A 10,235-nucleotide genomic window follows, 5' to 3' on the forward strand; every position below is an offset into this window, starting at 1 on the left:
ATCAACATTTTTACAAATATGACTAATACACAGTGTTCAATTATTTTTATACATGTTACTGGTTACTTGGCCTACTATAAAACATTGTATATTTTTATATGTACTCTATAAAAATTTTCTGGAATCTTCAATATTCAATTTGTGTAAGCTTTTTAAAATTGAAATTATCAATTCTACAATGTTTGGAAATAGAATTGTTTTCCAAATACAGTAAAAGAAAATTAGTATCAGAAAATATTTGGAATATATATTTTATAATATAATTTTTGTCTTGTTTGCACAGAATGAAAAGCTTCAGAATGGAGATCGATCCGCCAAGTTGATCATGAAGGATACATCAACATTGACGGATTCATTTCATTATAGTCGGATGGACGATGATTCGGATCTGAACTCGCTGAACTCCATCATGATCAGGGTGAACGGCCACAACAACAATGATATGGACAGCGACATGGATATCTGCGAAGACATGAACAGCGAACGCGACAGGGTCATGCTGAAGTGTCGAAACATGGAACCATACACGATGCCAATCGTGAAGAAGAAGCGAGTCATCGGACCAAAGTGCCAAATGTCCCCGAATCCGCGCATCAAGATGACCAAGTTCGTCAGGTACGATCCTTTCACGTTGCTAAAGTGCATCCTACACTCCCAAAATAAACAACACGTACCTGATTACGACGAGAAACCCTTCGAGGTGACGGAAATGGAGCGAGAGGAGATCATACCTTTATGCGTTTACTGCGAGGCTGTGTTTGATAATGAGAATGATCTGGCGCTGCACGAGATGCAGTATCACATCAAACTTAATCTGGAGAAGGTCGACGCTGATGGCTATTGGTCCATGGACGAGTCCAATGCGCTGGTCAGGAATAAATGGTACAACGCGCAATTTGATTCAGAAGAGTGCTCTACTATGGACGACGAGGCCGATGCAGATGCTGAAATAGAAGAGGAGGGCGACGAAGAAATGGAAGAGGATGAGGAGGACGAAAGTGAAGATCTCCTTGTTCCTATGGACGAGGACACCGAGATGGACATGCTGAATGTAGCTAGGAGTTCCGATATAGTTTTCGTGAACGAACAGCCGACGCTGAACGGGATTTCGCTCAAGGATATTCCAAAAGATGAACGCGGTGATTTCTACCAGAGCGTCCGTCTGAACGGCGCTAACAGGAAGTTCTGCAACCTCTGCAGGTATACTTTTAAGGACAATTGGGCCATCGAGTTGCACTACATGTCGCGGACTTGCTACTATTCGTGCAACTACTGTGGAGTAAAATTCAACAAGAACAAATACTCTTTCGCGAAGCACATCGATGATCATAAGGCGGCCGGCCATTTCAAGTCCGATAAAGTCTTCGTGAACAAATCTAAGAGCGGAACTGTACCGAAACTGCTATCCGCTTCGTGTTTGCGACCATTCATACCATCGACTAGCCATTATAGAAAATTCATTTCGAAAGTGAAACCAATTAAGATAAAATCCTTGATGGAGAAGAAAAATGTCGATACACTGAAGATGAAGGATGATTTAGTACAAATTAAAACGGAGCCAGGTCTGACACCAATGACAACGGCGGATCTGCAGAAGAGCGACAACAAGGCGTATTTCTGCAAGAAGTGTTATCAGGTGTTTTGCAGATTGAACGAGTACAATGAGCACAATAAGCTGTGCACCGGGGAGATTATGGTACCGGAAATGCAAGTGATCAGGCCGTACCTTAAAAAGGATAAAGAGCCGCTGATCAAGACCCCAGTGAAGACGAAGATCGAGAACGATGTAGAAGTGTACTCATCCACTGGCAGGCCAGTCAGACATTGCGTGAAGGAGATATCATCTTACTGCGACGATGTTGAGTATAAACCCCCACCGAGTACGCCGCCCACGACGTCGTCGACGGCGGCGGCTGCGACGACGACTGCTACTACCCTTCCGAAGTTAATCAAGTCAAAGCAGAGGAATAGTCCAGGGCAGTTCGAGTGCACCCTGTGCTCGTCCGTCTTCCCCACGGTGCATTCAAGAAACAGCCATATGAGGATACATAAGGTTGGATTCAGGAGGGCACCCGCAAGTCCTCCTCCTTCTTCACAGAGGTTGCCTTCTCGATACGAATCGATGACGTCCCCCGAGCCGATGAACCCCGCGAAACGCATCAAACGTGAGCAAGACACCTTCGAACCAATCGTGGAGATACACGAAGGACCATCAACGAAAGTACCATCCAACATCGGCAGCGTTAGCATCACTCCAATCAATCAGCGTAACAAGGTGAGCGCTGAGATCATGGAGCTGGTGCAGAACAACCCGAACATAACCATCAAGACGAAATCGGATTCACCGGCTTCGTCGTATGGCGGTAGCAGCAACAAATCAAATCAGCAGCAGCTACAACAGAGACAACAGCAGCAGCAACAACAGGAGCAGTTGCAACAGCATCACTCTTTGTCCCCATCCTCTTTAATGGAATCATCCTCCGCGGAGAAGACGTACAAGTGCTCGAGTTGTTCGCAGCCGTTCGCAAACAAATCGAACCTTTACTTCCACAAGAAGAACCAGTGCGGTGGGTCGCGATATCCGTGTCCCTTTTGCAAAAAACGATTCGGCACCGAAGCCACATACAGTGCACACATATTTTACAGCCACCCCGTATAGTTGTCAATGAATCTAACAAAAGTAATTTTTATATATTTTTTATATATTATATACATTTCCTGTACCATATTGGTATCGCAGACTACTTTTCGTTTTCCTCTTTATATTATTTTCTTTACACGCATATATAAATTATTTTATTTTACTGTTATTATACATATATATAAACATCAATGTTATTACGTTTCATCGGAATAACATTTATCAATCGTTCATGTAATTTTGTATTATTACGACAATTAACTTATTTGAGATTTTGTTTATATTTTAATGTAACTTAAACCAAACAAATACTTATGCCAATGCAAACTATTTGTTCCGTATTATTTGTAATAAAGCTTACAATAATATATATACATACACATACAGGAAATGCATTGAAAAAGAGAATTATTAGTTAAATTAATTTCCTTTTGTCTTTACTTTCAACAAAATCTCATCAAATTAAGATTGACCACAAGCAACACACCTGTACATAAGAATAAATCGATTTCTGTAAATATCTTTCGTTTGATGATGATTGTAAATAATTACATTTCTATTATTTAGGACGATTATTATACAAAACTTAGACTTAATATTAAATACATCAAATCTGTTGAATAATTTCTGTTCTCTTTGAAATTGTATAATATTAATAATGATGGAAGTGTGAGAGAGAGAGAGACGAAGTAAATGCCCGGTAGATCTTGATTCCGATGTGTATTTATATTGTACTATGATTCGTTTCTTACATTTCTTGCGTTTGTATTTTGTTTTCAGAAAATAAATGCAATAATAATTAGTACAATGTTACTTAAACGACGAGTTTTTCTATGAAATAAATAAAACGTTTCATGCTGAGACTGAAATAAATAGTTTGACAATTTTAAATAACAATAATTTATTAAAAATAAGAGTAAATTATTTTCACATTTATAAAAATTGCGTGATCAACTTTTCGATATCTTCGAGCAGTTCTAGGAAATAGCCGATTTCGAATAAACTGTTGAACATTTCCAAGCGTTTCTTGTAGCTAATATCACCGACTAAAGCGAAGGCCACACTCTCCACCCGCAGTATGTTCGTTCCAGATTCTATCGACCATCTGTATATGGAAGGAACGGAACTGGTGCAGATCGCCTGCTCCATATGCGCGATCAAGACGTAATGCAGTTTGGGTAAAAGGAATCTATCGGTTAGCAGAATCACTTCTAAAACCGTTTCCAGATCGTACTCGAACTCAAAAACGCCCCAGTCTTTAACGGAGAAGTTCACATCGAGTTTGAGCAGCTGCAACAGACAACTCAGCGAGTCTTTCGACACATTCTTCAAGTTGATTTCCGTTTGCCCAGATTCCATGAAAGATCCGCTCAACAGAGTACTGAAATAGTCCGAGATCTTGTTCATCTCGTCTCGGTCGGCCTCCACGAAACTGCCGTCCTCCAATTTGAATTTCACTAAATTCTCGCATGGATTCTCCATCCTGTACGCTTTGACTATTATCTTAGGACCATCATTTTCAGACTTTTTAACCACAGGATTTTTGATTTTCAAGCTATCTGTAGCCAAAGCGCACACCGATTTTATGGTTTCCTCCTGCAAACTCATATTCGATTTGTCGCCCAACAGCTTCATTAATATGGTCAAGCCACCGCACTTTAGCAATAATTTGTTTAACGTGTGATTATTCCTAAATCAAATAACAATTTTTAAATTCATGCGTTTTACGAAAAAAAATATTGTACGATTACCTTAAAATATAAGGAATGGCAAGTACCAATCTCTCTTTAACGTCAGTCTTGCTCGTCTTCAATAGCATGTGAGCTATATCGCCGCGAATACTCTCGGAATGTCCGACGGACAAGAACTTGGCCATAATATCATCAACTTTAACTCTGATGCTCTCGCAGTCTCTGCATTCGGATCCATGTCTCGTTTCCATAATCTCGTAGATCTGCGCTATTATGCCAGAGATCATCAACGGAATTAAGAATTCCCTGGTGCTGAAACCGACAATAATAATTAACTAAAGATATTGAAATTCATTTTTGTAGCAGTTACTTGGCTATGGAAAGGATCACAGACAATACGTTGTCGCAGTTTCCCTTGACCGGCGAAACATCCAACACGATATTTATTAAAACTGTTATCAGTTTTGGATTTCCCAGCTGCATGCACACCGGTTTCAACGTGCAATAGATCTTCAGCAGCGCACTCATCTCGTCCCTAAATCTGCACCTCAACTCGACCTGATCTAAAATCGAAGCAATGCACAGCACCGGATCAACGCCGTCATTAACATGCGTACCGTGATTATACGATGGTTTGTTCTCCTCGTTGTCGGACATCACCAGATCATCGTTCGGTATCAGAACCTTATAATCCTCGTCGCATTCGTTCTCGCTGCACAACGGTGAATAATTATCCGAATCGGAATCTTGAAAAAACAAAAAAATAGAACGATCTCATTAAAGAAACATGCTTATGGGAGCCCCGTGCACAACAATCAGCTTTTACAATTCTCCATGGGGCTCCTTCAAGAGGGTGCAGAAGTAGAAATACCATCGCATATATTATGACCGGAAGGTGCAGGAGAGAATGGTCCGCACGATGAGATGTCGCTGCAGGAACTCGGACTAGCGCAGCGATCTAAACTTTTCGCATCGTACAAACTACTTAAATACTTATCATCCTCCAATTCCTGAAACGATTCCAAAATGAAATATTCCGTTAATTTAATATCGCCACCCTTACATTTCGTTTGAACCTCTTGTTGTTCTTGTAACTGCTAAACGATTTTCTTCGCTCGTGATTTACCACCATGAATTTACTGGTGGACTTTCCAGTTAGAACTTCCAATTTGTCAATTATGATATCAACGATGTTCGCTGCCAATTGATACTTAATCAAGGTTTCATTGTATTTGCTCTTGTTGAGTATTGAACATATATAAGTGCAGCACTGTATCGAATAGTCGTTGTTCAAATCGAATCCTTTGAACAACTCGACTAGGCGATTTATGTTCTCCTTCAACTTGTCGTGGAAGCCAATGTGATCCATGAGCCGACACACGCAGCTCAAATACAATTTATTCGTGGAAGCCCCATCCAGTTGAACGACATCTATCAACTTTGTTATCACTAATTCTATAGGTAAATCCGACTGATGTTTCGATAATTTAGCGTATTTCAAAATAATCTTCACTATCCTCTCCGGATTCAGCAGGATAATATCACCAAACGAATTCAACGCGTTTCCATCCGCCGTATTCCTTAACTGAAATTAAACAGATATATGCGTGTTTATGCTTCTTTTTCTATTTTGTTACCTCTATTATAATATCGTGATGCTCGAACATGGAAGACGCCAAAATCTGCACTATTTTTAACACATCGTTGATTAAAACAACGTTGCTGTTATCCTGCAGCCAGAAGTTCGAGCATTTGATTAAAGCTCCGCCCACTATTTTGATTAGGTTATGCTCATTGGCCAACTGATCAAAAGTATCCTTAACTAACATTTTCCTGATAAACCTTAAAGCCATAGAGATTGTTGGTACAGTGATGCCATCATTTGATTCTTCCTCATCATTATCCCTCTGTGTCTGTATCTTTTCAATTTCAAAGCCCTGCAAAAATTGCAGAACCTTCTTCACCACATCAGGTTCCCTCTTCAGTAGATTCCACGGCTGATAGCCATCACACAAATTCCCCAATATTCTGAAGACCCTCCCTTCAATGCTGTCCGTCTTGTGTTTCTCCAATACTCGATTCAAATTATGCAAAATATTCAAATCGTTTATCTACCAAACAAAAAAAATTAAATTATTTGAAAGTGAAGATTGGTGCAATCACTTACTGTGAGCCTGGCTATGACATTGTTCATGCAGCAATTCCCCAGAATGCTCAGGGCCAAATCAACTACTTTGATGTTACCATCATACCGAGTGTAATTGACAAGCGGCTTGATGCAGTTGTGTCTCTTGATCATCTGTATCCGGGCTTGGTGGTTTGGTGTGTTCACTGCTTTCCGGAGGGCTATCAGGATTTGCATGAGTCTCTTGGTGTTCTGAGGTTTCCGGAGCGATGAAAGGATGCTCTCAAAATAGGTCTCCTCGTCCATAGTTGCATTTGTACTTAGTTCTAAATCTACTGGAAATTATAAATATTATTTACACTTTAGGCACTATTATTAAATCCCATAATAATGTTGACATCTTTTGACATAATTGACAGATAACCTAGAAAACATATATTTGCGGCGATCTCTCGTTCACAGCAATTCATTGAATATATCCTTAATTTAAAGGGAATTACAACTGTTTCGTAAGTATTTTAATAAGTGATTTAACTGTTTATCATCGTTTAACATAAATACTTCAAAAATCTGCTTGTAATGTTTACTTATTAATCTATTTGTTGTTGTCTTAGGAAGATTATGTTAGCATGGATCTGAGCAGCTTACTGGATGCTTTGCCAATTGATGAAGTAGAAAGAAACAAGAAGAGTTCAATTCTGAAGACTTTTGCTACGACCATCGGGTCTGAGCACACTGATATAGTTACTGGCAATTTCTCCAGTAACTTTGTAATCATTGCATCCCAGTACCAGAAGTTGGGAGCTTTAATCAAGGTGACTGTGGATGAGGTGGAATCAGATTTGGAAACGAGTGTGCCTGTTTACACAGTTAGAACTTTGTTTGGATCTGAGAACGAGCTGCAATTGGGAGCAGCCAGATACCTAGCAGAGAAACTTAACCTGAACAAGAGCCTTCTGATTTTCTTAGCTCTGAAATCGTACTCTGTGGAAACAGTGAGATCTCTTGCTGAATTTCTCAAAAATGTCCAATAAAATAGTAGTTAAGCAGCCCAGAGAGGCTCGCTCGTTCTTTGGGCAACTGGTGATCGGACCACCGGACTCAGGGAAAACAACTTATTGTGCTAAGGTCTACGATTTCTACAAAGAGAAATTGAACAGGCAGGTAGATGTCGTCAATTTGGATCCTGCCAATGATAATATGCAGTATCAGCCGGCGATAGATATTATGGAATTGGTGAGAGTTGAGGAGGTAATGGAGGGTTTAGGATTAGGTCCAAATGGGGCTTTGATGCATTGCATGGAATACCTGGAGCAGAACTTTGATTGGTTACTGTTGAAGTTGAATGCAATCAAAGACAGTTATCTTATATTCGATATGCCTGGGCAAGTGGAGTTGTACACACATCATTCTTCAACGAAGAACATTTTCCAGAAGCTTGAGAAACTTGGTTACCATTTGTGCACTGTTCACATGGTTCAATCTAATTACTGTTCAAATCCTGCTAAATTCATATCGACTTTGCTATTATCTTTATCTACAATGTTGCAGATCGGTTTGCCTCATGTTAATGTCTTGAGTAAAGTAAGTACTCTTTCAGTATATATTACAATAGATGGTAAACATTTTGATTTAATTTCAGGCAGATTTACTGAAAAATTACTCAAGTCAATTAGAATTCGGGTTAGATTTTTACACAGATGTTCTTGATTTGGAATACTTGCTGGAACTACTGAATGAAGGACCCTTCACAAACAAATACAAGAAACTTAATAAAAGTCTTGTTAGTATGATAGAAGATTACAGTCTGGTGTCTTTTATTCCGCTAGATGTTAGTTCTGATACAAGTTTGTTAACATTGAAGAATGCTGTGGACAAAGCAAACGGATACGTCTATGGGAGTGGCGAGGAAAGGAGTATACAAGCATTGTTATCATGCGCTGTCGGAGCAAGAACAGAGTCTGAGAGGTACGACGCTGATTATATGTAATTAAGATTTATTTTTACAATACATTAAAGAGAATACATTTAAAGTTAATTTGCTGGCTTAGCTTTTTGCTTCTCCAGCTGAGCCCTCAACTGATGATTGAAATCATCCTCAATATTATCATCCTCCCAGTTGTCTTCCCACACGCTGATGTCTTGTTCATCCTTGTCCTTACCAGTCCAATCTACAACAAAACAAAAAAAACATACAAATAACCACAAAAATTCTAACATTTCTTTTTCCACAATACCTTCGACTGGGAACTCTTCGAACTCATCATCCTCCTCCAAAACGCCAAGATCCAATTTTGGTTTCTCAGTCATGGTCATCGAATTTGATAGCAACGAATTTAACGAGAGTAATATTTTGCAAATAATCACAAACGACAAACCGGACAATTTACAAAGTTACCAACAGTTCAAGATTACCACCATAATGAAACCATAATTTACCAATTTAAAACAACCCATGTAGAAGCAATAACAAATAGAAAAAAATAATTAATTTGTTACATATTTAATTTTTGAACAGAATACAGTAAACAGATAAATAATTAAGTAACAAATAAATGTAATTTACATCACAAAGATTAAATTTAAATACTCCAGCAGATGGAGCTGAAGTAGGTTTTTTTTTTAAATAAATACGTTTATGAATTAATATTAAAAATCGTTTTTTTTTTGTTAATAATTGATTTAAAATAAGATCTTAATTGGAATAGCGGCAAAAGATCTGTAACTTTTTATAACTGTAACTTTTAGCCATCTATTGCTATTCACTAAAACAATTTAGTTCAGCGTTTGTGGCGCTTTAATGTTTTGAATTTAGTATCCAAACTTTAATAAGATTTAATTAATAGAATGATTATTAATGTTTTAGCGCCATCTCATTAACATTAATAGTAATATTTCATAAACGCTAAGTAAAAATTTGGAATATGTAATATCTTTTTAAGTAATAATTTCGAGTATATCAATTATACAAATTCGATTATTTAACAATAAATATTTATTGTATTGGGTTTTTAGGTGTAATCCACGTTTAGGGGTATTATTTTTACTGCCCTTTGGATTAGTAATCTCTTACGATTTTTTTTTATTGTGCGGCTTTTACGATTCGCGATTTACGTTGTGATCCAGTGGTGCTATGCATTTTTATTGTTACACATATTTTAATGCGCGAACTGAAAAAAAAAAACAATAAATATATAAAAAAAATAATAATATAGACTGTTCCGCACTGAAAATCGCATCGTAAAAGGTCCGCTTTACGTATTCCGAAGGGTTTTCATGCTCGCATTAAAAACTCGGCAGCGATGCTGCACATAAAATTCAAGTTATATTTATATATTAACTATATCTATACAGAGAGTCGAACCGAAATTAACATCGTTCCGGTTAACGGTTACTTCCAAGTAAATGTTTATCGTTTCAGATTTTTTGGTTCGTCAAAAATTTCGGTTCAGTTCCGGTTGAAATTAAAATTTAAAAAAAAAATGACGTTAGTTGAAATAAATCGAGCCCAATANCAAAAAGCAATTTAAATTGGTTAAAATTGGTTAAAATTGAAACATTACAATTGTTTTCAATTATAAAATTGAAAATACAAATAAATAAAAATTAGTGACTAGTTTAACTAGGTCACTTTGTAATGTTTCTTCAGTCATGTTTACAGTAATATCCTTTTTAATCACTTTAATTTGAGTTTGTTCTAATGTTAGTTGCGCAAGACTTGTGCTTGCCCTTTCTTCTTCAAATTTTCTCTTTTTAGTCGGTGGTTGATTGAGGCTTT

At 37.8% G+C, this 10,235-nt stretch overlaps 4 protein-coding genes across 4 annotated transcripts in view; 2 read left to right on the forward strand and 2 right to left on the reverse strand.

The window, feature by feature from the left end:
- The window catches only part of LOC108569114, a 3,456-nt gene extending 762 nt beyond the window's left edge, over positions 1-2,694 (forward strand). The window contains exon 3 of the mRNA XM_017930536.1: positions 284-2,694. Coding sequence (XP_017786025.1) covers positions 284-2,659 — 2,376 coding nt within the window. The 3' untranslated portion in view covers positions 2,660-2,694. The remainder of the gene's footprint in view (positions 1-283) is intronic.
- Positions 2,695-3,535: 841 nt separating this feature from the next.
- On the reverse strand, positions 3,536-6,775 carry LOC108569116. The gene is made up of 8 exons (XM_017930539.1): positions 6,500-6,775; positions 5,970-6,443; positions 5,396-5,917; positions 5,204-5,342; positions 4,950-5,078; positions 4,703-4,895; positions 4,393-4,644; positions 3,536-4,331 (listed from the first exon to the last, which is right to left on the reverse strand). Exons 1-8 carry the CDS (start codon positions 6,761-6,763, stop codon positions 3,575-3,577), a joined length of 2,730 nt encoding a protein of 909 aa, XP_017786028.1. The 5' UTR covers positions 6,764-6,775; the 3' UTR covers positions 3,536-3,574.
- A 108-nt stretch (positions 6,776-6,883) lies between these two features.
- LOC108569117 (GPN-loop GTPase 2) lies at positions 6,884-8,464 on the forward strand. Its single transcript, XM_017930540.1, has 3 exons — positions 6,884-6,966; positions 7,072-8,041; positions 8,100-8,464. The coding sequence occupies exons 2-3, from the start codon at positions 7,481-7,483 to the stop codon at positions 8,445-8,447; spliced, it is 909 nt and encodes a 302-aa protein (XP_017786029.1). The 5' UTR covers positions 6,884-6,966; positions 7,072-7,480; the 3' UTR covers positions 8,448-8,464.
- LOC108569118 (26S proteasome complex subunit DSS1-like) lies at positions 8,438-8,785 on the reverse strand (the record flags this gene model as incomplete). The annotated part of the gene is given in 2 exon segments (XM_017930541.1): positions 8,438-8,628; positions 8,695-8,785. Coding segments are annotated over 2 exon segments (216 nt in total). The 3' UTR covers positions 8,438-8,491.
- Positions 8,786-10,235: the final 1,450 nt, after the last annotated feature.

The sequence above is a fragment of the Nicrophorus vespilloides genome, unplaced genomic scaffold, assembly GCF_001412225.1.
Source record: "Nicrophorus vespilloides isolate i.1.1-1 unplaced genomic scaffold, Nicve_v1.0, whole genome shotgun sequence".
NCBI lineage: Eukaryota > Metazoa > Arthropoda > Insecta > Coleoptera > Silphidae > Nicrophorus > Nicrophorus vespilloides.

What these genes read in the sequence shown, in the direction of transcription:
- LOC108569116 (XM_017930539.1), bottom strand. Translation starts at nt 6,763, where the DNA reads ATGGACGAGGAGACCTATTTTGAGAGCATCCTTTCATCGCTCCGGAAA. An exon ending in ATGTCATAGCCAGGCTCACA is followed by an intron (nt 6,444 to 6,499) that starts GTAAGTGATTGC and finishes TTTGTTTGGTAG; the next exon opens with ATAAACGATTTGAATATTTT. An exon ending in GCCATTCCTTATATTTTAAG is followed by an intron (nt 4,332 to 4,392) that starts GTAATCGTACAA and finishes TATTTGATTTAG; the next exon opens with GAATAATCACACGTTAAACA.
- LOC108569117 (XM_017930540.1), top strand. Translation starts at nt 7,481, where the DNA reads ATGTCCAATAAAATAGTAGTTAAGCAGCCCAGAGAGGCTCGCTCGTTC. An exon ending in ATGTTAATGTCTTGAGTAAA is followed by an intron (nt 8,042 to 8,099) that starts GTAAGTACTCTT and finishes ATTTAATTTCAG; the next exon opens with GCAGATTTACTGAAAAATTA.